This window comes from Eleginops maclovinus, chromosome 20 (genome assembly GCF_036324505.1).
Source record: "Eleginops maclovinus isolate JMC-PN-2008 ecotype Puerto Natales chromosome 20, JC_Emac_rtc_rv5, whole genome shotgun sequence".
NCBI classification, from domain to species: Eukaryota; Metazoa; Chordata; class Actinopteri; order Perciformes; family Eleginopidae; genus Eleginops; species Eleginops maclovinus.
Genome location: NC_086368.1, coordinates 16735429 through 16761380, shown reverse-complemented (window position 1 = coordinate 16761380; position 25952 = coordinate 16735429). Strand labels below are relative to the sequence as shown.

The following is a 25952-nucleotide window of genomic DNA, read 5'->3' as shown; positions in this document are numbered from 1 at the left end:
TATTTGATTCAATAAAGATGAATAATGAAATGCAGCTGTAGTCAACTTATGCTACAAAACCAGTAGAAGGGCCATTTTCATCTGGAATAATTTACAGTAAACAGCAGGAAGAGAAACACAAGGGAATTCTCTGGTCAGATATCCAACATAAACATTCAAACTTATACTATGTTTTGCTTCCTATCCTTTTATCATTGTCAGAAGTGATATGACTACAGCAAACTAAATGGTGTTGATTTGTGTCTGTAGGGTAACCTGGAAAAAATGTGCCGTTCCCTTGAGGATCAACTAAGTGAATGTAAGACCAAGAATGAAGAACATGTGCGTCAGTTAAATGATATCAATTCTCAAAGATCAAGACTCACGACCGAAAATGGTGAGTGAAACATCTGGGAAACTTATAATTCAACTCTGAACCTGTAATTTTTCAGAAAACATTTTTTATTCAGCACAAATCACTAACCAAAAATAATTTTGTTATCAGGGGAACTTGGTCATCAGTTGGAGGAGAAGGAGTCTCTTGTTTCACAGCTTACCAGGGGAAAACAGGCTTACATTCACCAAATTGATGAGCTCAAAAGGCACCTTGAAGAAGAAGTTAAGGTACTGTTGTGTCCTTTTTTTTAATAACATAGCCACAAATGGCCCAATGTTTTTCATCATACAACTGTAAGACATTTTTACAACCACATTCTTTTTTTTGTCTTAATTAGGCCAAGAACGCCCTGGCTCATGCTGTTCAGTCATCCCGTCATGACTGCGACCTGCTCCGAGAGCAGTACGAGGAGGAGCAGGAGGCCAAGTCTGAGCTGCAGCGTGCAATGTCCAAGGCCAACAGCGAGGTGGCTCAGTGGAGAGCCAAATACGAGACCGATGCCATTCAGCGCACTGAGGAGCTGGAGGAGGCCAAGTAAGTCATTAAATTGTAAACTTTGTATAAACATTACCAATGGCAAATATAGGCTCTTCTGCTGTAGCAGTGGGTTGTTTTGGAGAGATGCATCTAACAGAAGCTTGAGTCTTATATCCTTTACCATTATTTCTAAAACTCATTCTAACATGTTTTCACAGGAAAAAGCTTGCCCAGCGTCTTCAGGATGCTGAGGAATCCATCGAGGCTGTCAATGCAAAATGTGCCTCTCTGGAAAAGACAAAACAAAGACTGCAGTGTGAAGTGGAGGACCTGATGATCGATGCAGAGAGAGCTAATGCTCTGGCTGCTAACCTCGACAAGAAGCAAAGAAACTTTGACAAGGTCAGATATTTTTGTAATTTACTCTTTTAATTGGTAATGTGAGGCGACAAAATACTCATTTGTTTATTACATGTTCAGGTTCTTGCAGAGTGGAAGCAGAAGTTTGAGGAGAGCCAGGCAGAACTGGAGGGATCTCTAAAAGAAGCTCGTTCTCTCAGCACAGAGATGTTCAAAATGAAGAATTCATATGAAGAAGCTTTAGACCACCTGGAGACCCTGAAGAGAGAGAACAAGAACCTGCAACGTAAGATAGCAAACATTAAATACTTCAATTTCAATTAATGGTCATTGTCAAGAGATATACAAATAATGTTGGTGTTCCTCAAGGCTTCATTTTAGTTCCTTCACTTTTTAATCTATATATGCTACTACCTGGAAACATCAAAAGGTGACAAGTTTCCTTAGTTATGCTGACGACACACAGCTCTACATCATCGTGTCTCCTGATGACTCGAAACAATAGATGCTCTTTTTGATATTAAGCCATGGATGGCTGAGCATTTCAGAAAAATAAACTAGATTAAAACAATGCAAACATAATATAATAAAAACAGAATGTCAAGCTTATATACCACATATTTCAAATCTAACAAAAGTATTTATTACCTGTTGAATTGGTTAATATATTGCTCTACTTTCTTGCCTCCCCAAAAATATATAGCTCTACAGGGACTGCTGTAAAACTCAGCTGCAAACATTTTAATGGACCAGACACAGGGTGTACAATACCCCCATTTTAAAATCTCTGCACTGGATACCTTTCTGCCTTTTTAAAGTTCTTGTTTAAAGTTCTGTTTTTCAGGTCATTGTACTGGCCCTTTTAATTGTAGTGTTCATAGTTTTAAGTGTCAATTTAATACTTAAAGAAATACAACAGTTATCTTTGTTGGGAAATACTTTTGTGTACTATGGGGATTTTGTGTTTTGTTTTCTCAACAGAGGAAATCACAGATTTGACTGAAAATCTTGGGGAATCCGGGAAGACAATTCATGAATTGGAAAAGGCTAAGAAGACAGCCTGAGAACGAGAGAGCAGAAGTTCAGACTGCCCTAGAAGAGGCAGAGGTATTTAAACAACTCATTTACAAAGAAGGTGCATCCTTATTCAAACCATCTTGATACTTAAAAAAAAACACCTTGCATTTTATTTTCTAGGCTACTCTGGAGCATGAGGAATCAAAGATCATCCGTGTTCAGCTCGAGCTCACACAAATCAAGAGTGAAGTTGACAGAAAAATTGCAGAGAAAGACGAGGAGATTGAGCAGATCAAGAGGAACAGCCAGAGAGTGATTGAGACCATGCAGAGCACTTTGGATGCTGAAGTCAGGAGCAGGAATGACGCCCTGAGAGTCAAGAAGAAGATGGAGGGAGACCTCAATGAGCTGGAGATTCAGCTGAGCCACGCGAACCGCCAGGCAGCTGAAGCCCAGAAACAGCTGAGAAACGTGCAGGGACAACTTAAGGTGGGGCTTGAAAATTCAACATAAATATGTTTAAATGTAAAGCTACATGACTAAAACATATGTAAATTGCTGATTAAATTATATCGTGTTTAATTCAGGATGCCCTGCTGCACCTTGATGAAGCTCTCAGAGGTGAGGCGGACATTAAGGAGCAGGTTGCCATAGTGGAGCGCAGGAACAACCTGATGCTGGCTGAGATTGAGGAACTGAGAGCTGCACTGGAGCAGACGGATAGATGCCGAAAAGTGTCTGAACAGGAGCTGGTTGATGCCACCGAGCGAGTGGGACTGCTGAACGCTCAGGTTTGTAACTTTATTCTACCACTACTGTTAAACGCAAGGCAGTGTACTAAATGTATTGACCATTTGAAACCTTACTGTTTATTGGTTCCTTTTTAGAACACAAATCTTATCAACACTAAAAGAAAGTTGGAGACGGACCTTGTCCAGATCCAAGGGGAAGTGGAAGACTCTATCCAGGAAGCAAGAAATGCTGAAGAAAAGGCCAAGAAAGCCATTACTGATGTGAGTCCTGCTTAGGTTTATTTTGTATGTATTCAGTACCCAGCTGCGTATGTAGAAGGTCCAGTATTGAAATTGAGACATTGCACAGGTTACTTTGGAACAGCCAGTATTGGCTTGGTTTTAAATAAAGCATTAAGCCACATGTTGGAAACTTTGTATTTTCGCAATGTCAATGCATATCGTTTATACACAAGTAGTACTTTTAGAGTTGTTGCTCCTTTATTTAAATCCTTTGTTTTATAAAACTAAACTGAAATAATCAGTCAACTGTAAAAGGAATATTAGGGAACTACATGAAAAAACAAAAAACATACACTGTGGGATAAAGTAATTTGACATTACGCTTATGGACATACATCGTAAGTGAACACTATCAGTTAGTAATCTACTCTTTTATTTTACATTTTTTTTACAAAATGGGCCATTTCTCCTGAACAATCTGCTAATTGATCTCCTTACGATCATTCCTAATTAGGCCGCCATGATGGCAGAAGAGCTGAAGAAGGAGCAGGACACCAGCTCTCATTTGGAGAGGATGAAGAAGAACCTGGAGGTGACAGTCAAGGACCTGCAGCTCCGCCTGGATGAAGCCGAAAACCTGGCCCTGAAGGGCGGCAAGAAGCAGCTCCAGAAACTGGAGACTAGGGTATCTTCACTATTTTAATCAAGCAGTTTTCTTTGTGCTGCTTTCAATTTGATTTCGAAATGAAGCCATTAATGAGGTTCAATTGCTGAATTTTTGCCCTTCTTATCTTTCAGGTCCGAGAGCTTGAGTCTGAGGTGGAGGCGGAGCAGAGACGTGGAGCTGAAGCTGTGAAAGGCGTCCGCAAATATGAACGCAGAGTGAAGGAACTGACTTACCAGGTACAGAGAACCAAAACAATGTGCACCTTAAAATGTATTTTGAAATAGTGACGCAACTGCTTATCATCATGTGATATTTGTTTGAAGCAATTCTATAATTTTAGCCGTGTTGAAAAACTGGATGTAGAATATGTTTGAAACCTCTAGAGGGCGTTAATCACCATCATATCTCTGAAGCTCCAACAGCCGAGTTGTGAGTGGACCAGAGCCAAAAATAAACATTGCATTGCAGCTATAAATACAACAAGTAATATAGCTTGTATAAGTTTGACCACATGAGTTATCTTTAAAGATATGTTCAACAGATGTTTACCTTGAACTTTCTGTGCAAAAACGGTCCAATTCAAAGGTCAGTGTTATTACTGCACAGAGTTAGTGGTAACTCGAGCAAAAAATGTGTTTGCTGAAGTATTTATATATTGGAGTGAGAAGATATATTTTTTGTAAAAATACATACAAGAATGAAGATTGTTATTATAAAACAAATAAATGATCTATTTCTTCCCCCTCGATCTGTGGAAAAGGGCAAATTGTGCTCTACAGTTCATTTTGGGGTCATTATCATTATTATATCATTAACATTTGGCCGATAGCTTTTCCAAATTATGCCTACATTAAGTCATGAAGCTATCAGCAACCACAATCCATTATTCCTTTCATAATGCCTTCGCTATTATGCATTATTTAATATATTCAGTGTTTGAATCTGCTCCATTGGACTTGCTAGTCTTTCTGAAGTGACTTAACTGTGAAGGATGAATGAAATATTCTCTTAATTGTTTTGCAATACGTTTTGACACGTTGGTATGATGAAGTGTTGGCCTTAAACCGCCTGTACTGTATATTGCCTCCAGACTGAGGAGGACAAGAAGAATGTCGCCCGACTTCAGGACCTGGTGGACAAGCTGCAGCTGAAAATGAAAGCCTACAAGAGGCAGTCTGAGGAGGCTGTGAGTGTGAAATATTTGACGCATGCAACGCGTATGTGTCACACCAGTTTCAATAGCGCCTGAAGACTGACAGCATGATGCATCATAATTGGATGCTTTTCATCTCGTACTGTACACGGGTGGAATTGTTCAAGGCGTCACTTCTTTGAATTGGTGTTCTGCAGGAGGAGCAGGCCAACACTCACCTGGCCAAGTACAGGAAGGTGCAGCATGAGATGGAGGAGGCAGAGGAGCGGGCGGACATCGCAGAGTCGCAGGTCAACAAGCTGAGAGCCAAAAGTCGGGAGATCGTCAGGGTATATTCATTTATATTTCTTTTTTATTCAAAGTACAATATAATCGTACTTGTATATTATACTTACAGTATACTATAAAACAAACGCCTGTATCTCTACTTCTTGACAAAGGGTTAAAACACTAACTTCTCACTGTCTGTTTTGTATTGATTTAAAGGGAAAGGAGGCTGAAGAATGAGCATCGGAAAAGAGGAAACACAGCGCAAGAAATCATAAAATATGACCATTGATGTGTCACGTGTGTGTAACAAGAAATAAATCTGCAAGGATTTGAAAACCTTTTGTGTGCCATTATTCTGTTTGTTTCACAAAAAATGTATAGAATTAATTCAAAGTCATACTTAAACACATAATTTGCAATATTATTTAAATAAATCTGCAAAAAAAAACTGGAAATACATTTTGACGGTAGAAAAATATGTCTATACAGTATCTATATAATACTCACTCAAGAATAAAAATAAATGATTTAGAATACACTATAATATACCAAACTATTACAAGAAAGCATAAGATAATAGCCATTCAGTCCACCTTCACAAAGTAAGTGCTGTGTGTTAGGTCTACATCTGAGCAGCAGTGTACAGTATAGCTTCCTCCTTTAAAATAACAGGGTCGTCTACAGTTGCGTGTTATCACGTGGAAGTTCTGCAGGTTATGATAACTGTAAATCTGTTCCTCGCGGTGATAATGTTACTGACAGTCCTGTGACCTTACAGTTTTTTTATGTGCCTCGAAAACACGTGTTAGACCATCTCAAGTTGTGATGGAAATAGACCTATTAGTGAACTTCAACACACAGTGACACACAGTGCATTGTGTGGAGGTTAACAATCATTTAAATCAATAGAAAGCAAGAAAATTATTTAGCTTTTCACTAATTAGTCAATATGGAAAGAATGTAACATTTCTCTAATGCAGATCCCTTATGAGTCGTCATAGATTTCATGATGTATTATAAAAATACATTCATAAAGCATCATGAACATGTATGAGTTTGTTACTATTATGCTGTTTTAAAAGCGTCATCAAATACTGTGTCTGTATGTTTATAATGCATTATACAATCTCAATGGTACTTGATGCTTGACCTGTGTTCTGACTTTGTGTGTGCATTACAAGCTTTATAAAATGTATAAAAAATAACATTTAACAATGGTTTACCATCAGATATTTGTACAGTAACTCCCTCTAAGATATCTGATTATCTTGTTGCATTGTGGGCAAGTCCACAATTTGCAGGAATCAAAACTGCTCTGTGCTATCACATCACTTACAGTAATCCATTTCATTTAGTATAACTTAATAAGAAAAAACACAACATTTCACACTTTATTTATGTTTCATCTCCAAACAAAAAAAGTATTTTCAGAGTCATTTACTGTCGAACCCGTTAAATATTGATAGAAACATCAGTCATTCTTTATACATACAGTATGGGCCTAAGACCACAGAGGAAGTACATGTTTTATATCAAAGGTTGTTCCACAATAAGACTCGAGGCAGTGACAAATGGCTGAGCTATGAGAACGTAGTGGAGGAGACAGCTATATTTGTATTTCTTCCAAATAAGCTCACACAGGAGCATAAGAGATCGAGTTTCACATTTTTATTGAGTATATAGTCCTCTTTGGCAGGGTGTAAAGTCATGAGTATTTAACTCCTAATGCCCCCTCACCATCTTTGCCAGTTCAGTGTCATCTTTCAACAAGGAAAGAATGCAAGATACTACACATCGTATAACGTGATCCCCTTCTTTCATATGGGGAACAAACACTTGCCTTAAGAGAAGGTCGAGCTACTTGCGTGGCCTTGTCCTCAGTTCATCTATCAAAGGCACACAGTACAAGTCCATTTAAAGAAAAGGTTTATAAATACAGTGCCCACCCTTGAGACAACACAAGTGCCTGATGCGAGAAACACGGAAACACAAACCTTATCACCTGTTCACTAAAGATTCCACGTCGGACAATAGAGCTGCATTATACATTCAAGGAGTTTACAGGCAAATAAACCTTCATGAAGCACGAGATTTAACACTTCTCAGGCAACAAGCCAAGTCGCCTGCGCCTATAGACAGGCGATTTACAGGGGTCAAAACCTTTTCTCATGTGTCATACTGACGGTTGAGTTGTCAACAGGAAAACCTGTAACCCTTTGACTTTCAGCACACAGAGGGTCAACAACTGAGCCTGGTGTTGCTGTCAGAAATGTAAAGGTGTAATCTGATATGCTCGAACATTTTGAATGGTGAAAGTGATAACAAGAAAAGGAAATTATCAGACACAAACATTTAATTATTTGTTTCGAAAAATCAGGATAATGTAATTAGAGAGAAAGGGATTCGTTACATTTTGACCGTTATTGTTAATGTGAGAAAGCTGTAAAGCTTGGCAGGTTCAGAATGGAAACATTATGATTTAGTTAAAGATTTAATTTAAATTATGATAAACTGAGGTGAGTCAGCAGGACCAGGATTGTAGGTTTAATCATGAAGAGAAAATGTTCAGAGAGTTGGTAAACTTGCTATTTTTGTGCAGAAAGGCCATTTGGGGAAAATCCTTTAAAAGCAATGAATGTTGTTGGAGTTGGGAAATGCTTAATCATCCTTGTAAGGGCCCAGTGGAAAATGTTTGGGAACTTTAATTTATTTATTTTGTTACATATTTAAATCATAATCAGTCAAAAATACATTTGGTTTAAAAAAATGTAATGATATGTGACAGTATTCGTAACCCCCTGCTCGACGTGTCAATGAAAGGTTCTGTGTTAATGTTGATGATATCACATTTCAAAGACAGTCCCTCGAAAGCTGAAGTCCTTTGACCCTGCCAGACAACCCTGGTTAGAAAGGCCGTGTCTGTTATCCGTCTGAGCTTGAGGATCATCACACCCTCATAAACAACCACGAAAATAAGACATCCGAGTCAGTAGATTGCAACATATTTTTCATTTGTATGTTCGCAAGGGTACAGTGGGAGATTTTAGGGCAAATTTTGAATCTAAAAAAAGTGAAAAATGAATCCTCAGACTGTGACAGAGTGCTGTCAGTGGGAGAAACCTGACACGGTTTTATGTGCAGACAGCTTTCGAGAAGTCATGTAAACTAGTGTCAAACAGCGTAAACATGGCAGCAACAGGGTTTCACCTCCGACCTTCATACAGTATAGTACAATTAACATCATTTTTTAAATATGTATTACTGCGTCTTTAAAGTCTACATTTACAAATCACTTGTCCCGAGTCAATGTGAAAGGTTAATGTTGAGATTTATTTACGTGATCACAGTGTTTACAGATCTCCTTCCATCTCATGACTCGCATTAAAAATAAATAGCTCTGGCCCCCTTGAATTTCCAGACAGTGTGTGGTTCAAATTCAAGTGTATTTCTGAGGCACAGTTCCATACAAATTGCAATGGCTCAGACGGTAGACTTGCTGGAAAGTAATAAGTGCAAAAATAAAGCCAGGGCTCCTCCAATCTCTGCCTGTCTGTTCCTTCGTGCAATACAACCAAGACAATGCATGGCTGTGGAGCCTAAATTATGCCTCAGTAATTGCAAAAATTCTTTGGGATAATATATGATTAGTCTAAAGAGAGGATAATAATATGAGGTAAAATTAGTTCTGTTCCCAAGAAGAAATGTTGCCTATAAAAAATGAACAGTCAACATTAAACATCCCTCACTGATGCATGATGCATTATGTATGTGACGCAACTGAATTTTAGACATTTAGCATTTATGAGTAGTATACAAACATGTAATACAGGCCTTTTAACACACCTTAATAAAATAATACAAATAATTATAATAATAATATTTAAAAGTGTTTTTTAATAGTGTATTCATATTTCACATTCTATTGTGTCTATACAGTATGTGCTGTCTATGTTCATAGCAGCTCTATAGTACATTCAATTTCTACACTGCTGTTCATACTGTTCATAAAAGAGCCTTTTCATCTGTCAGAATATCACTTTATTTACCTGTCTTAATACTACCTGTGCAATCAAAATAAAGTTGAATCTAATCTAATATAATAAACAGACATAAGGGCATTTTTAAACTTGTATTAATATACAGTCTTTTGATACCACTCATTAATATGTATAATGTTTTATGACAAAACATTATGCATATACTTATAAACATAGCTCACGTGATATAATTGCTGGCATAATCTCTGTCATAATGCATTATATTTTGATTATAATTTACTTTAAGCCAGGGGTGTCCAAACTACGGCCCGGGGGGCCAAATGCGGCCCGCAGGCCATTTTGAATCGGCCCTCTGCAAATTCTAAGTATAATGGAATATGGCCCACAAATTAAACTTTTGCTTGTCTTAGATTGTACTTCTCAAATATATATGTTAAGATATATTACACAGTGTTCATGTGTTAATGAGCCCAATTTTCAAATAAATGTAGTCATTTAAAATGTAAAACATTTCCTAACAAATCTGAGTTGATGAAAAAAGCCCAATAACTTATTTCTATAATAAGCTTGAAATTGAACCTTCATATTTACTCTTATTATCAGCAATCTGAGGCTACTGTTTTAAGGAATGAGCTGCCAACAAAATAAATGAAACCCTGAAGACAGATGGGATGTAGGCTGTTTTTTCCTTAAAGCATTTTCAAGTATTGCGCATTATTCACCTACATTTGATTGATTTTGCTAACTTATAATTTAACTTATGAGGCAATATTCACCTCTATAAGTGGCCCAGCTCTCCGTATATCTTTTTGTATGTGGCCCTCGGTGAAAAAAGTTTGGACACCCCTGCTTTAAGTGGTCTACTTGTTCTCAAGGAAAATAAAGGAGACCCCTGGGTTTTGGGTTATACAAAATAAGATGGTTTTAAGTCTCTATAACAGGGTTTGCATAAAGTAGAAAATAAAACAGGAAACACAGTTAAATGATTTAATAACAGAGGACACAACTTTTGATAATGAACAACTGGTTGACTTTTACATTTATCTGATGCAATGTTTCCTCAATAAGAATTCACACCAGATTGAATAGATTTAAAATACACAAAATGCCTTCAGACCATTTGAATGTCAGTGAGTGACCAGCAATTTATGAGTGGGCCTGTTAATTCATCATGCTTCATAATGTGTTATGAATGTGAGGGCTTATCATGCATTATACATATAAATATAAATATTACATAGTTTTCTTTTTTCTTTATTGTCATTAATTCAATGAGGAAATTAGATATTTTCTTAGTGTGTAGTGCGAAACAGGTGCAGCCACAGAACTTTCTAGCCATATTAAACTCATTAAACACTTCTAACAGCGGACAATACATTATACAGTGAGGTATTATAAAACCATTTCTTTATTTCATTTGTAATTATCTGAGGCAGAAGCTGATGCAGTGATGTTATGGCATTTTTAACCTTGTCATATTATAAAAAAATTGGCCCTGCTCCAAAAGAATTCCACCTTTGCATGTTATAATGAGATAAGTACACGCTTTGGCCGGCTGTATTATCATTCAAGTGGTGTAGTGGAAAGATTACATGTCATGGCACTGTGCTGGAACTGCATAGTTTTGCAAGAAATACAGTTTTTTTTGTACCATTTTGAACCTCAAGTGCTTAATGCCATCACCATTTGTTTGAAAAGTTATCTTTCACAACATGTAATGTTTTACCAGATCCATAATCATCTTCTGGACACATTAATTAAACAGAGGAGGAACAGAGGAAATGAAAGCACTATAAATATTGTTTCCTTCCTCCCTTCAGAACAAATCAAATTAAGTTAGGTATTTCATAAAATGCCGACCTCAGCGAGTGTTTCTGCTATCATGAGGTATCATCATTTTCACAGGTTCTTAAATCAGCAACTGTTAGGCCCTTTTCTGCTTCTTTGTCACAGGAAAGACTTGCCAGGCTTCTGCATCAGAATACCAGTGACATATGAGAGCTTCTCCACGGCTAAAGTCGGATCGTCGGCAGTGCCAAGGTGCATTAAAGAGATTACCGCAGAGAGCTAAACAATGTCTGAACTTCAGTAACCCAATACGCATGCCAGGACAATATTTATGCAAGGTTAAAAAATGTTGCTTTGTAACTGTTCTGATCTATTTATACCCTTTAAATTCAGTCTCTTGTTTAACTGTGTGCATTGAGTGGCACCGTTTATTCTCCTGTAAAATATTTTACTATGAGCAAATGTCTCTGTCTAGGTACTGCAGCCCTAAAGGACATTGTTGCTTATTTTTAAGAAAAAACAAAAACGAAACTCATTCAAATCCTTATAAAAAATAAACATCACAACAACACTTCATTATAATGATTTTGAGGAATAGTCTTTGGTTGAACGTCTCTTTCACATTTTTGCCCTTTTAGTCTCATGTCAAAGTCACCAGAGGTATCTGTGATGAATGGTCTTTTATGTTTAGTGACAAAAGATACCTCAGATTACATTGGAGGCAAACTCAAGCATGACGACGTAAAAGTACATGACCAAATAAAGCAAGTCCTTTCTGCTGAGTGAACATCGATCTCTCTATATAAGAAGGAGGCTGGACTCCTTCGAGGACTGAGACACGACCAGCCAAGGTGAGTGTGTTACAGTCTTTTATTAGCAGGAGCATCTGCTTAGTAAACAATGCAGGCCATGACCACTCAGTGCCAGACACCACAAACTGAATACTGAATAGTGTCTGTGCCAGGCTATAGTGTACAGTGTGCAGTTATTAATTGAGACTTTCTATGTTTTTTCTTCAGAACGCTCATTAGACCCTCATCTACTGGGAAGGGAAGAAGGTATTTCATTTATTTTACTGCTGTTTCATATCGTCGAACAATAGCAGAATTTTTGTGATAAGTTACATTTTGTTGAATGACTTTATGGTCATCAAATGTTAAACTTGTGTGTTAACAAATACATTAACATAGCTAATGTTGCATCTGACTTAAACAATTATACCTGCAGCATTGAAATAGCAAAGAAATTGTCTCTTTTATTTGTGTAATTGCATTGTGATTGGATTTAGTGGTGCATGTAACAAGCCATGGAATCTACAAAGATAAACAATTAAGGACACATTATGCAGGGATGATGAGTCTTGGTTGATGTGAACTATAACCTTAACTTGTTTTTACATTTTTCTTAATAAATAAGTAAAGTTATACCACTTTACGTCTTTCTCTCCATTTAATTGTAGGATTTATCTCAACATTATTAGCTTTGGTCATTAGTGAAGTACCATCATGGCAAGAGATACAGACTGAATGAAATGCCTGCTGTTTGTTCTTACCCACCTGCAGTAAACACTCACCATGGGGGACGCGGAAATGGAATGTTTTGGTCCGGCGGCCCGCTTTCCTCCGCAAGCCAGAGCGAGAGAGAATTGAGGCTCAAAACACTCCCTTTGATGCTAAATCAGCATACTTTGTGACTGAGCCCGCAGAGATGTACCTCAAGGGGAAACTTGTGAAGAAAGAAGGGGGCAAAGCCACTGTGGAGACCCTCTGTGGAAAGGTAATGTTGATGGCAGTTTTAATTAGGAATTGAAAAAATTTGACACAGTATTCTTAAGAGTGTTTTTTATATTGGTTGAAAAACTAGTGCATGAAGTGCATGTCTTGTGTTGGGACAAAATATGTTTGTGTTTTTTTTAATTGTCCGGGCTGGACAATAATGTATTCAAATTCTGTGGGCTCTTTTGGTACCGTTGTGAGGTATTTGAACTTTGATTCATGCAAATGTATCCTTTTACTGCTGAACAATTTACAGACAAATATTGTACCTGTGACTGATTATTTTTGTATTCAGATTACTAATAAAGAATATAATCAACATCATGTGACGTTACAGATTTAAACACACTAAGTTATGATAAGCAGTATATGTATTAAAAAATAATCTCCTCCTTTACTAGCTGCAAAATAAAAGTGAATACCAAAATTGTAACAATGACAATTATTCTGAAACGGGCCATTGTGCAGAATGAGTATTGTAATTGTTCCTACCTAAGTTTATTTTGATCACAAGACATTTCTGCTTTTCCTTTTGTAACAGTTTGAATGCAGGACTTCAACATGTAACAGAGTAGTTTCACACACACATTCTACTTTCACTAAGTAAAAGATCTGATTGATCTACCGCCATAATGAATACTGACTGTCAAAACTGAAGTTCTGTGTTTCTACTTTTCTTGTTACAGACTATCACTGTTAAAGACACTGAAATCTTCCCCATGAACCCTCCAAAGTATGATAAGATTGAGGACATGGCCATGATGACCCACCTCAGCGAGCCTTCTGTGCTGTATAACCTCAAAGAGCGCTATGCAGCATGGATGATCTACGTGAGTTTTGTGCAGGAGAGAGCTTCGTTTTATTGCACGCACATGTATTTGTAAAAACATTGATCATTCTTTGATATTTCACACTGTTGTAGACCTACTCAGGGCTGTTCTGCGTCACTGTGAACCCCTACAAGTGGCTCCCAGTGTATGACTCAAAGGTTGTCGCAGGATACAGAGGCAAAAAGAGGATTGAGGCTCCACCCCACATCTTCTCCATCTCTGATAACGCCTATCAGTTCATGCTCCAAGGTATCCGTCAGTTCTTAGGCTGCGATCTGTCCTCAATGGACGCCTCAATTGTTTCAGTTTGTTGGTAAACGTGCATTTTATTGTGACACTATAACTGTGGTCATATCAAATTCATAGTGCAATAACACTTTTTAAGAATAAATGAATGAAAATGTGTGTGTTCACATTTCATTCTCTCAACAGATCGTGAGAATCAGTCAATCCTGATTACGTAAGTCAATGCTAAAGATAACCTATTTGGTCTGATATAAGAATGATTATTTTTGTATGTATCATTACTTACTAACACCAACACATGTGTCATAATATGCATTGCAGTGGAGAATCTGGTGCAGGAAAGACTGTTAACACCAAACGTGTCATCCAGTACTTTGCGACAATCGCAGTGGCTGGAGGAAAGAAAATAGAAACATCTGGCAAAATACAGGTAAATGAAATCTTTTAGATTTTTTTTATACTAAAGCTGACATTTTGAATGTGAACATCAGCTCTAAAGCGTGATGTTTGTTTGCTGAATGAAGGGGTCGCTGGAGGATCAAATCATTGCAGCCAATCCCTTGCTGGAGGCCTATGGTAACGCCAAAACTGTGAGGAATGACAACTCATCCCGCTTTGTAAGTGTTTGCAAATGTAAGTCTTTTTAACATAGGAATGCAATTAGTTACATTTCTAATCACCGGTCGTCTTTCAGGGTAAATTCATCAGAATCCATTTTGGATCAACTGGAAAGTTGGCTTCAGCTGATATTGAAACATGTAAGCCTCCATCCTACTATTCTCCAGAATATTTGATCAAAAGACAAACAGTAAAACACTTTATTGCCTTGTTTTCCAGATCTGCTGGAGAAGTCTCGAGTGACATTCCAGCTGTCTGCTGAGAGGAGCTACCACATCTTCTATCAGCTGATGACCGGCCACAAACCCGAGCTGATCGGTCAGACATTTTTTGATTTTCAAGGCCATTTACTACCAGCTGTGTCATGTATGTTGCTTTCCATAATTAACCACCATTTTTCTTTTCAGAGGCTCTCCTGATCACAACCAATCCGTACGACTATCCCATGATCAGTCAGGGTGAAATCACTGTCAAGAGTATAGATGACGTTGAAGAGTTTATTGCCACTGATGTAAGAAAATGATAAAATCCACACTTTCAAAAAACTTCAAAAAATATAGAAATGTTTTATTACTTTTTTTGAAATTCAACCTTTTTCCCTCAATACTCTTAGACTGCCATCGATATCCTGGGCTTCAGTGGTGATGAAAAATTGGGCATTTACAAGCTGACTGGAGCTGTGATGCATCACGGAGCAATGAGGTTCAAGCAAAAGCAGCGTGAAGAGCAGGCCGAGCCTGATGGCACTGAGGGTACGTGACCCGTTTGAGAATGAGAAAAGTTATGAATTGTGAATCTTTGCATTCTCTATGAAATGACGTCTTCTCACTCAGTTTTCTACTCTTTTCAGTCGCCGATAAAATCGCATACCTCATGGGTCTGAACTCAGCCGATGTACTGAAGGCTCTGTGCTACCCAAGGGTCAAAGTCGGAAATGAATTTGTGACTAAAGGCCAGACCGTGCCTCAGGTAAAAACTTCCCATACAGTCATTTGAAGCCTAGCTCTAAAGCCATTAATCTTTGATTATTGATAATAACATGTTATTATTGTTGCATGTCTAAAAATTAGGTCAACAACGCAGTCAGTGCTCTCTGCAAGTCTGTCTATGAGAAGATGTTTTTGTGGATGGTCGTCAGAATCAATGAGATGCTGGATACCAGGCAGCCCAGACAGTTCTTCATTGGTGTCCTGGATATTGCTGGGTTTGAAATCTTTGATGTAAGTTAAACAACTCATTGGACTTTGTATTATGTTTTACGGGTGAAATAGCACAATGAAAGTTTGACACTATCTTCTTTCCCATCTCAAGTTCAACAGCTTGGAGCAGTTGTGCATCAACTTCACCAACGAGAAGCTGCAACAGTTTTTCAACCACCACATGTTTGTCCTGGAGCAAGAAGAGTACAAGAAAGAGGGAATTGAATGGGAGTTCATTGATTTTGGTATGGACTTGGCTGCCTGCATTGAGCTGATTGAAAAGGTGAGCGACATGCAGTTTATTAACGACATAGAAAACTGTTTATGACTTTAAGCTTTGGTTTGTAATGATCATTTCCTCGTGACAGCCAATGGGCATCTTCTCCATCCTTGAAGAGGAGTGCATGTTCCCCAAGGCATCAGACGTCACCTTCAAGAACAAACTGTACGACCAGCATCTTGGTAAAACCAAGGCTTTTGAGAAGCCAAAGCCTGCCAAAGGCAAAGCTGAGGCTCACTTTGCTCTGGTGCACTATGCTGGCACTGTGGACTACAACATCAATGGTTGGCTGGATAAGAACAAGGACCCCCTGAACGACTCAGTGGTTCAGCTCTACCAGAAGTCTTCAGTCAAACTGCTGGCTCACCTCTATGCATCCCATAACGCAGCAGAAGGTACGTGCTGTCAACTGTCTGTACATTAGTTATCAAAATAGCAGATTTATTATTTGTGTTTAATTTAAACATTTTTCATCCACTGACAGCTGAAGGTGGTGCAAAAAAAGGTGGCAAGAAGAAGGGCGGTTCCTTCCAAACTGTTTCTGCATTGTTCAGGGTAAGATAGGAAAGAAGGACTATTGTCATTTTTTGCACTTATTGTGTTTCATTTGTCAATTTTATGTCCTTTTAATTGTTCAGGAGAATTTGGGCAAGCTGATGACCAATTTGAGAAGCACACATCCTCATTTTGTGCGCTGCCTGATTCCCAATGAATCAAAGACACCAGGTATGTGCTCTTTGCGGTAATGTGGATTAAATTAATAAAGCAATAAAGATTAGAGACAAAATAGAAGCTAAGGAAGATGCTTTGTGTGATTTGACCGTTTACTGTCTGGTTACTTATTTATCACAAATACTAAATGTTATCATAGGTCTCATGGAGAACTTCCTGGTCATCCACCAGCTGAGGTGTAACGGTGTGCTGGAAGGTATCAGGATCTGCAGAAAGGGCTTCCCCAGCAGGATCCAGTATGGTGACTTCAAGCAGAGGTAGCAGAAATATCTCCCTGACAGATATTGAAAAGTTAAAGTCTTCAAGTTAGTGTGTCTAACTGAATGACATCTTTACCTTCAGATACAAAGTATTGAACGCCAGTGTCATCCCTGAGGGACAATTCATCGACAACAAGAAGGCCTCAGAGAAGCTGCTGGGATCCATCGATGTGGACCAGACTCAGTACAAGTTTGGCCACACCAAGGTAGAGTGAGACATGGTTCCCAAGGCTGTTTACAAAGAAGTATATGGTGAACTGTCATAAATAACTATTTATATTAACTATTGACCCTTAGGTGTTTTTCAAAGCCGGTCTGCTGGGTACTCTTGAGGAGATGAGAGATGAAAAACTGGCAGAGCTGGTCACAATGACCCAGGCTCTCTGCAGAGGTTTCCTCATGAGGACAGAGTTTGTCAAGATGATGGAGAGGAGGTAATGCGTTGGCCCTGCATTTAAAAGCATATTCCTAAAGTTTGCAACTTTTCAACATTTTCTAACTCAATGTTTTCTCTGTTTTTGTCAGAGAGGCAATTTACTCCATCCAGTACAACATCCGCTCGTTCATGAATGTCAAAACCTGGCCATGGATGAAGCTGTACTTCAAGATTAAACCTCTGTTGAAGAGTGCTGAGACTGAAAAAGAGATGGCGCAAATGAAAGAGGACTTTGCAAAGATGAAAGAGGATCTAACAAAGGCTCTGTCTAAGAAAAAGGAGCTGGAGGAGAAGATGGTTTCTCTGCTGCAGGAGAAGAATGACTTGCAGCTTCAAATTCAGTCTGTACGTTAAAACAGAGTGAGGCTATTGCTTTTTCAGAAATCCTGGTTTTAAATTTTCAATTAATAATATTTTTACGTTATGTCATTTTTAAATCTAGGAAGGTGAAACCCTCAGTGATTCAGAGGAAAGGTGTGAGGGGCTCATTAAAGCAAAAATCCAGCTTGAGGCCAAACTCAAAGAGACAGCTGAGAGACTGGAGGATGAGGAGGAAATGAATTCTGAGCTGACTGCAAAGAAGAGGAAGCTGGAGGATGAGTGCTCTGAGTTGAAGAAAGACATCGATGACTTGGAGCTCACCCTGGCCAAAGTGGAAAAGGAGAAACATGCCACAGAGAACAAGGTTACAAGACGGCTTATCAATCATACATTTTCATGAAGATTAAAACGTTTTTGTTACTTAAAATTCATGTCAACATTTATAGGTCAAGAACCTTACAGAGGAAATGTCATCTCAAGATGAAACCATTGCCAAGTTGACCAAAGAGAAGAAAGCCCTCCAAGAGGCCCATCAGCAGACCCTCGATGATCTGCAGGCAGAGGAAGACAAAGTCAACACTCTGTCCAAGGCTAAAGTCAAGCTGGAGCAGCAAGTGGACGACGTATGTAACAACAATCTGTTAAAATGAAGATATTATTGAGTTCAAAGGAAAAAATCTTCTCTTTTTAAAATCTGGTAACATCACTGACAAATGAGCATTGATTTGCTTCACGGAAGTATTTTAATGCTGCCTTCATACGGCTTTGACATAGTGTTGAAAAGTGAAACTTTTTCTGTTTTTAAATTGTTGCTAGATTACATGCCTGACTTAGTTCCTGTGAAAGTCTTGGCTGTGTGGAGGCAAAGTATATTCAGTGCTGGACTTTGCCACCATAAAAACTTCAAAAAACAGCCATTGCTTGATGTTAATTCAAATAAATGATAAAGAAGAAAAACAGCAATCATAATCAACAGGATTTGTTTTTGTTAGAATTTACATTTTACGAAAACTTCTACTTTGCTGGCAGCTTGAAGGTTCTCTAGAGCAAGAAAAGAAGCTCCGTATGGACCTCGAGCGAGCCAAAAGAAAGCTTGAGGGGGATTTGAAACTGGCCCAGGAATCCCTGATGGATCTGGAGAATGACAAGCAGCAGTCTGACGAGAAAATAAAGAAGTAAGAGTAAACAAATGCTATGTGTCAACCAATTTGCAATAATAAAGGATTTGAGGAACACTGCTTACATGTAACTCCAATAAGACAACTCACTCTGTTCCCTGTAGGAAGGACTTCGAGATAAGCCAGCTCCTAAGTAAGATCGAGGATGAGCAGACTCTTGGAATCCAGTTACAGAAGAAGATTAAGGAACTTCAGGTATAATTTCAAGTGTTTTAGATAATAGGAATTATCAAATATCTTGCAGAATTTTTTGTTAAACGTTCTGTGTTTCAGGCTCGTATCGAGGAGCTTGAAGAGGAGATTGAGGCTGAGCGGGCTGCTCGGGCCAAGGTGGAGAAGCAGAGGTCTGATCTCTCCAGGGAACTTGAGGAGATCAGCGAGAGGCTGGAAGAAGCTGGCGGAGCCACATCTGCTCAGATCGAGATGAACAAGAAGCGTGAAGCCGAGTTTCAGAAGCTGCGTCGTGACCTCGAAGAGTCTACCCTGCAGCACGAGGCCACCGCTGCAGCTCTCCGTAAGAAGCAGGCTGACAGTGTGGCAGAGCTCGGAGAACAGATCGACAACCTCCAGAGAGTCAAACAGAAGCTGGAGAAAGAGAAGAGCGAGTACAAGATGGAGATCGATGACCTCAGCAGCAACATGGAGTCTGTTGCCAAATCGAAAGTGAGCTGACAAAATTATCATACAGACAGCAAACAATAGTGGTAGTACTTTTATTCTAATACACTTCTTCTTTTTCCAGACAAACCTTGAAAAGATGTGCAGGACATTAGAAGATCAACTGAGTGAGCTCAAATCCAAGAATGATGAAAATGTTCGCCAGCTGAACGACCTGAATACACAGAAAGCAAGACTTCAAACTGAAAATGGTATGAATATCATCACATCATCCAATAGCTGCAAATGTGCTTAATGTATCTCCATTTCACTTGATGGATGGAAAGGGAAACCCTTCTTGCATATACATTAATTCGTTAGCTGTTGCAATTTTGTTTTTATGTTCATTAAGACAACTTCTTTTGATTAGGGGAAAGTTCGCGTCAGCTGGAGGAGAAAGAAGCTCTTGTTTCTCAGCTGACAAGAGCCAAGCAGGCTTACACTCAGCAGATTGAGGAGCTGAAGAGGCATATAGAGGAGGAAGTTAAGGTAACAGTCTATGAATCATCAATAGAGGAAAGGCACCATACGATTGTTAAGAAATATTCATCAGGAGCACATTTGGTTCATAGGCAAAGAATGCCCTGGCTCATGCTGTTCAGTCGGCTCGTCACGACTGCGACCTGCTCAGAGAGCAGTACGAGGAAGAGCAGGAGGCCAAGTCTGAGCTGCAGCGTGCAATGTCCAAGGCCAACAGCGAGGTAGCTCAGTGGAGAGCCAAATATGAGACTGACGCCATTCAGCGCACTGAGGAGCTTGAGGAAGCCAAGTAATGAACTAAGATCACATTTTTCCAACATCAATTCTGTAAATCAGCATAAAACCTATTAAACCCGTGTTTTAACAGGAAAAAGCTTGCCCAGCGTCTTCAGGATGCAGAGGAATCCATTGAAGCTGTGAATGCAAAATGTGCCTCTCTGGAGAAGACAAAACAGAGACTGCAGGCTGAAGTGGAGGACCTGATGATCGATGTGGAGAGAGCTAATGCTCTGGCTGCTAACCTCGACAAGAAGCAAAGAAACTTTGACAAGGTCAGATATTTTTGTAAAAAGAAATTATTTTGGTTCTTGGACAAGGTGAGGTCACGAAAAAAACCCTCAATTGTTTGTTGTGTTTTCAGGTTCTTGCAGAGTGGAAGCAGAAGTTTGAGGAGAGCCAGGCTGAGCTGGAGGGTTCTCAGAAGGAGGCTCGTTCTCTCAGCACAGAGATGTTCAAGCTGAAAAACTCATATGAAGAAGCTCTAGACCACCTGGAGACCCTGAAGAGAGAGAACAAGAACCTGCAACGTAAGACAACTCATTCATCTTCCCCATCAGACATGCACTTTAAACACCAAGTCACTGTGTCTGAAGTGTGTTTTTTATTTTACATTTGTATATACATTTCTAAAATGCATACCATTTAAATCTGCTCGAACAGAGGAGATTTCAGACTTGAGTGAACAAATTGGTGAGACCGGCAAAACAATCCATGAACTTGAGAAGGGAAAGAAGACAGTGGAATGTGAGAAGACTGAGATCCAAACTGCTCTGGAGGAAGCAGAGGTAAATATGAATTAAAATGATATATGATATTATCAAAAGTCTGTAAGAATCACAAGTAAGTGTTTTTTCTATAGACTAACTCTCAGGTTCTCTGCTATAAATAAACAGTTCTGTGCTAGTTGATAAACCTCACACTTGTTTACAGGCTACCTTGGAGCATGAGGAATCCAAGATTATGCGTGTTCAACTTGAGCTCACACAAGTCAAGAGTGAAGTTGACAGAAAAATTGCAGAGAAAGATGAAGAGATTGAGCAGATCAAGAGGAACAGCCAGAGAGTGATTGAGACCATGCAGAGCACTTTGGATGCTGAAGTCAGAAGCAGGAATGATGCCCTGAGAATCAAGAAGAAGATGGAGGGAGACCTCAATGAGATGGAGATTCAGCTGAGCCACGCGAACCGCCAGGCGGCTGAAGCCCAGAAACAGCTGAGAAACGTGCAGGGACAACTTAAGGTACATTCACTAAAGGTTTTGTGTCATCTTTCTTTAAAAATGTGCTGAAAGTGTTAGATGATTTATAGCTTCCTATGTTTTAGGATGCCCAACTTCACCTTGATGAAGCCTTAAGAGGTCAAGAAGATATGAAGGAGCAGGTTGCCATGGTTGAGCGCAGGAACAACCTGATGATAGCTGAGATTGAGGAGCTGAGAGCTGCACTGGAGCAGACGGAGAGATGCCGCAAAGTGGCTGAACAGGAGCTGGTTGATGCCAGCGAGCGAGTGGGACTGCTGCACTCTCAGGTAATTAAAAACAATGACATGTGAAACACCTGTCAACAGAAAATGACAGTATGCAGCCTAATCCAAAATATTGTTTATTTAGAATACCAGCCTCATTAACACCAAGAAGAAGTTGGAGACTGACCTTGTCCAAATCCAAGGTGAAGTGGAAGATTCTGTCCAGGAAGCAAGAAATGCTGAGGAAAAGGCCAAGAAGGCCATCACTGATGTGAGTCATCTACTTAAAGTCAACTAAAAGTGTAATACATAATATTTCAGTGCATGATATTATATGTTTGGCCATTGCTCTACCATATCTAGTGTTAGAGCAGTTGAAACACCAGACTGCCATAGGCTGAAATGCAATCTGAAATTCACAATTCACAACATTTCAGGCCGCCATGATGGCAGAAGAGCTGAAGAAGGAGCAGGACACCAGTTCTCATTTGGAGAGGATGAAGAAGAACCTGGAGGTGACAGTGAAAGACCTGCAGCTCCGCCTGGATGAAGCCGAGAATCTTGCCATGAAGGGCGGCAAGAAGCAGCTCCAGAAACTGGAGACTAGGGTAAAGACAATATGATCTGGTTAAAACTTTTACTTTTATATTATAATATTGTACTTAAAGTAAGAGCATATAATGTTCATATTTCAGGTGCGTGAGCTTGAGACTGAAGTGGAAGCAGAGCAGAGACGAGGAGCAGATGCTATCAAAGGTGTTCGTAAATATGAGAGAAGAGTGAAGGAGCTCACTTATCAGGTAGAAATGATTTTTCTTCGTATGATTGATACAGTTGTAGAGAAGATCACAAATGATTTAATTTCATGTATTCATGAAAACCACAGACAGAAGAAGACAAGAAGAATGTCTCCCGACTTCAGGATCTGGTTGACAAACTGCAGCTCAAAGTGAAGGCCTACAAGAGGCAGTCTGAGGAAGCTGTGAGTCACAAACGATTACTCTGCAACATCTCATAAAAAGCTTAATACCTTTCCAGTCTGGAAACAAAAGAATACAATAAAACTTTTTATGATTGTAATGATGAAAGATACTGACAGTGTTGAATTTTCTCACAGGAGGAGCAGGCCAACACCCACCTGACCAGATACAGGAAGGTGCAGCATGAGATGGAGGAAGCCCAGGAGCGCGCTGACATCGCCGAGTCTCAGGTCAACAAGCTAAGGGCAAAAAGTCGGGAAATTGGCAAAGTAAGTGAAACACAATACTCAGGCAGCAACAACTGCAATAGTTTGTAGAAAATCCTACAAAAAACACTAGAGTAGTTTCCTGAGCTAATGTTGTTATTGTTTATAGTATATTGTTGTCAGTTCAATAAATCACATGCATCAGTAACTGAAGCAAGTTTAAGCTACATGCATGTCACAGGACAAATATGTTTTGTCTCTCATAGCTCAAATACAACTTATTATTTCTTCTCTCTATTTATTCTAGGGAAAGGAGGCTGAAGAATAATCTGCAACATCTTTGAGAGACCAATGAGAATCATACAATATGCTTTTTCATTGAACTGCTCTTGTAGATCGATACAAAATAAATGTTGTTGCCAGTCCTCTGTTGTTACACTTTTCTTTGCACAACACAAGCACAAGTACTGCAACTTATTAAACAAATACATGTAGGGGTTCTTGATATACCTATTTCTAAGTATTAAGCGTATTTAAAGGTTAAAATCATTAAATAAATTATAAAATATAGTTAATACTTTGCAGACAAAATGTAGTGCATCCTGTTGGCTATATGTCATCCCTGCAGCACTATAAGCATCGAGTTACTACCTGCCAGGGAGATAAATGCAGAAACAGAAGTCAATCCCATCTGCAGTGAATGAAGCATTAATTAAATAGTTTGGCATCTTGTATAATAAGCTTATACTAATGTGTGACATGTGACATATATCCACATCTTCACTGCTACAGTCAGCTTAATTAGGTTGTATGTCTTATGTAATAACATCAGTTGGCTATTACATGCAACGTGGAGTCACAACCATTGCTGAGATCATACAACACACACAAGTCTGGTTATTGTGTCAAGTTAAGAGGATGCTAAGGTGGGGAACATAGACACTCCTGTCTGGCTCTGTCAACGATAACTGAATCCACCAACAAACTAAGCTCACTAATTAACATATAAAGTATAAAAACTAGTAAAAATGTTTAATTTGGTTAAATACCCTTGAGTATTTCTCAGCTGGGTGCAATACCTCCATGGAGTTTTGTTGTTGCCCAAGAGCTGCCAGGCATACACTGAAAACTCTTGAATAAATCCAATAATTCCCAAATTAAAAAACTATTTCCTTCATTGCGCTTTACTCTATTTAACCTGATGGAAAACTACAGCTTAGTCAGATATTCTTGTTATTTTACATTCTTTTTAAATAGAAAATGAATTTAAAATAGACATCTTTATTATTATCTGCTCCTGTATGGAACATGGTGTCGTTCACCTCAACTGTCTGTGTATTCAGCAGGATGTCTGCAGGAGGGACTTACTGTAGAGTTGTTGTATATATAAGATATATAATGTAACTGTTCTAGTGGTAAACACTGAGAAAATCTGTGTTTCAGAAATAATGCTTGATGTGGTTTGGAACACAATGTGGCGTTTAATTACTGAAGCGTTTAGCATGACGCTCCAAAGGGGCGTGAGCAGCTTCAGCTCAGATCATATTTAAAGTGACAGTCACAGAATCAGCACTTCAGGAACAGGGATGAAATAGAGGGGTATGAGGCATGGCTACAACGGGTGATCTGTTTGGTATTTTGAGCAACACACTTCACAGACAAGTTTTGTATAGATATTGCCCTATACTATCTTTTTCAAATATAGCATAATAGGAGACCTTTAACATCACAATCAGAATTAGAGTGGCACTAATAGCTCACAGGAACATAGGGAGGGCAAATGTACAACATGTTAAGGACAGGCATACATCCAAATCTAATATTAAAAACAAGTTACACATATTTTCTGGGACTAAAGCAACCATGTATTGCTTGTGACAAAATGACAGCTGTCTCCCACTCTTAATCATACTGCACCTGTTTCCTCCCGTGAAACCAGACACAACTTTATGTCATTGTCAGAGGTCTCGCTGCACTGCAAACATAGGAGACACACATTTGTACTGTTACATGTTTTATTTTTAGATCCTATAGATAAATAACAACACACAGATACGTATGGTATATTACAGTAAACGCAATTGCTTTTTTTCTCTTATAAGGTTAACCTATGATTCAACAGCAAAGTTACTGTATTCATGTTGGTAGAAAAGGAACATAAAAGGAACCTGATTTGAGTCCTGCTACACTTTACAACTGTATCACGAGTAATTGTATCATAAACACATCCTAAAAAATAAAAAAGCCCTTACTCAACATTAAAACAAATAAGCTTAAACATAATCATATTTATAAGCCCCTCGACTATACACAGAGACTGCATTTTAAAACGTTGGACAAGATATCCACTTAGATAAATTGTAAATAAAACAGTTTTACCCAAAAGGAAGTCATGTTTCTCTGCAGACCTGGTCTCTCCTGAAAGCCTCTTCACTCTCTCTGATGTTCAGCTTGTGACAGAACAGCCTCAGAGGTCTGCCTGTTATAAGAGGCATTAAAAGGACAATAGGATTGTTACTGCTTTGCCAAACACTGATGGTCTGATATCATGGCTAAATCGGACGGTGAATTTGTCTTTAAGCCACATATCGAGGCACAATGCATGCTGGATTGAAAGTATGACTAATCCAAACATAACACTGAAAGCAGATGGTATGCAGGCATGCTGCTTTACTGGATGAGAGGAGCCAAAACATAACGCAACATTCATCCAGAGCTGTTTGTGTCTGTGCAAGTATTCAGTGACCTCTCGTCTTTCCCCAGAGGACCTCAGCTTAGCATTTGATATCTTTACTGACTGACGTGATGGGCAAATGCACAGGGGCTGCTTCACACTCGTATTTCCTTTCTGGTCCATGCCAAGCCACCTCATTTAATCCTCAACAGCTGAAATACAGTCTCTCTGCATTAGATAATGGAAGGACAGCTTGCC

General features: G+C 38.9%; 1 protein-coding gene, 1 long non-coding RNA gene and 1 pseudogene across 3 annotated transcripts; 2 read left to right on the top strand and 1 right to left on the bottom strand.

The window, feature by feature from the left end:
• Positions 1-5632, top strand: part of LOC134883434 (myosin heavy chain, fast skeletal muscle-like) — a 15150-nt pseudogene extending 9518 nt beyond the window's left edge.
• Positions 1288-25952, bottom strand: LOC134883436 (uncharacterized). Of its 2 annotated transcripts, XR_010168274.1 has the most exons (5): positions 25400-25952; positions 24938-24995; positions 22932-23053; positions 12654-12846; positions 1288-1492 (listed from the first exon to the last, which is right to left on the bottom strand). It is a non-coding gene; the product is annotated as an uncharacterized LOC134883436 (long non-coding RNA). The 2 variants fall into 2 exon arrangements; XR_010168275.1 differs by lacking the exon at positions 12654-12846 and having other exon boundaries at positions 1304-1492; positions 25400-25951.
• On the top strand, positions 12655-23445 carry LOC134883433 (myosin heavy chain, fast skeletal muscle-like). The gene is given in 40 exon segments (XM_063911794.1): positions 12655-12696; positions 12698-12856; positions 13542-13685; positions 13778-13934; positions 14118-14145; positions 14253-14361; positions 14456-14548; positions 14626-14689; positions 14769-14867; positions 14957-15060; positions 15163-15301; positions 15400-15518; positions 15620-15769; positions 15861-16031; positions 16117-16423; positions 16513-16583; positions 16667-16754; positions 16900-17017; positions 17103-17226; positions 17318-17454; positions 17546-17801; positions 17899-18141; positions 18224-18400; positions 18807-18952; positions 19060-19150; positions 19229-19618; positions 19698-19824; positions 19983-20101; positions 20185-20381; positions 20460-20643; positions 20733-20898; positions 21032-21156; positions 21302-21610; positions 21694-21897; positions 21980-22105; positions 22272-22442; positions 22530-22634; positions 22721-22816; positions 22952-23083; positions 23328-23445. Coding segments are annotated over 40 exon segments (5808 nt in total). The 3' UTR covers positions 23349-23445.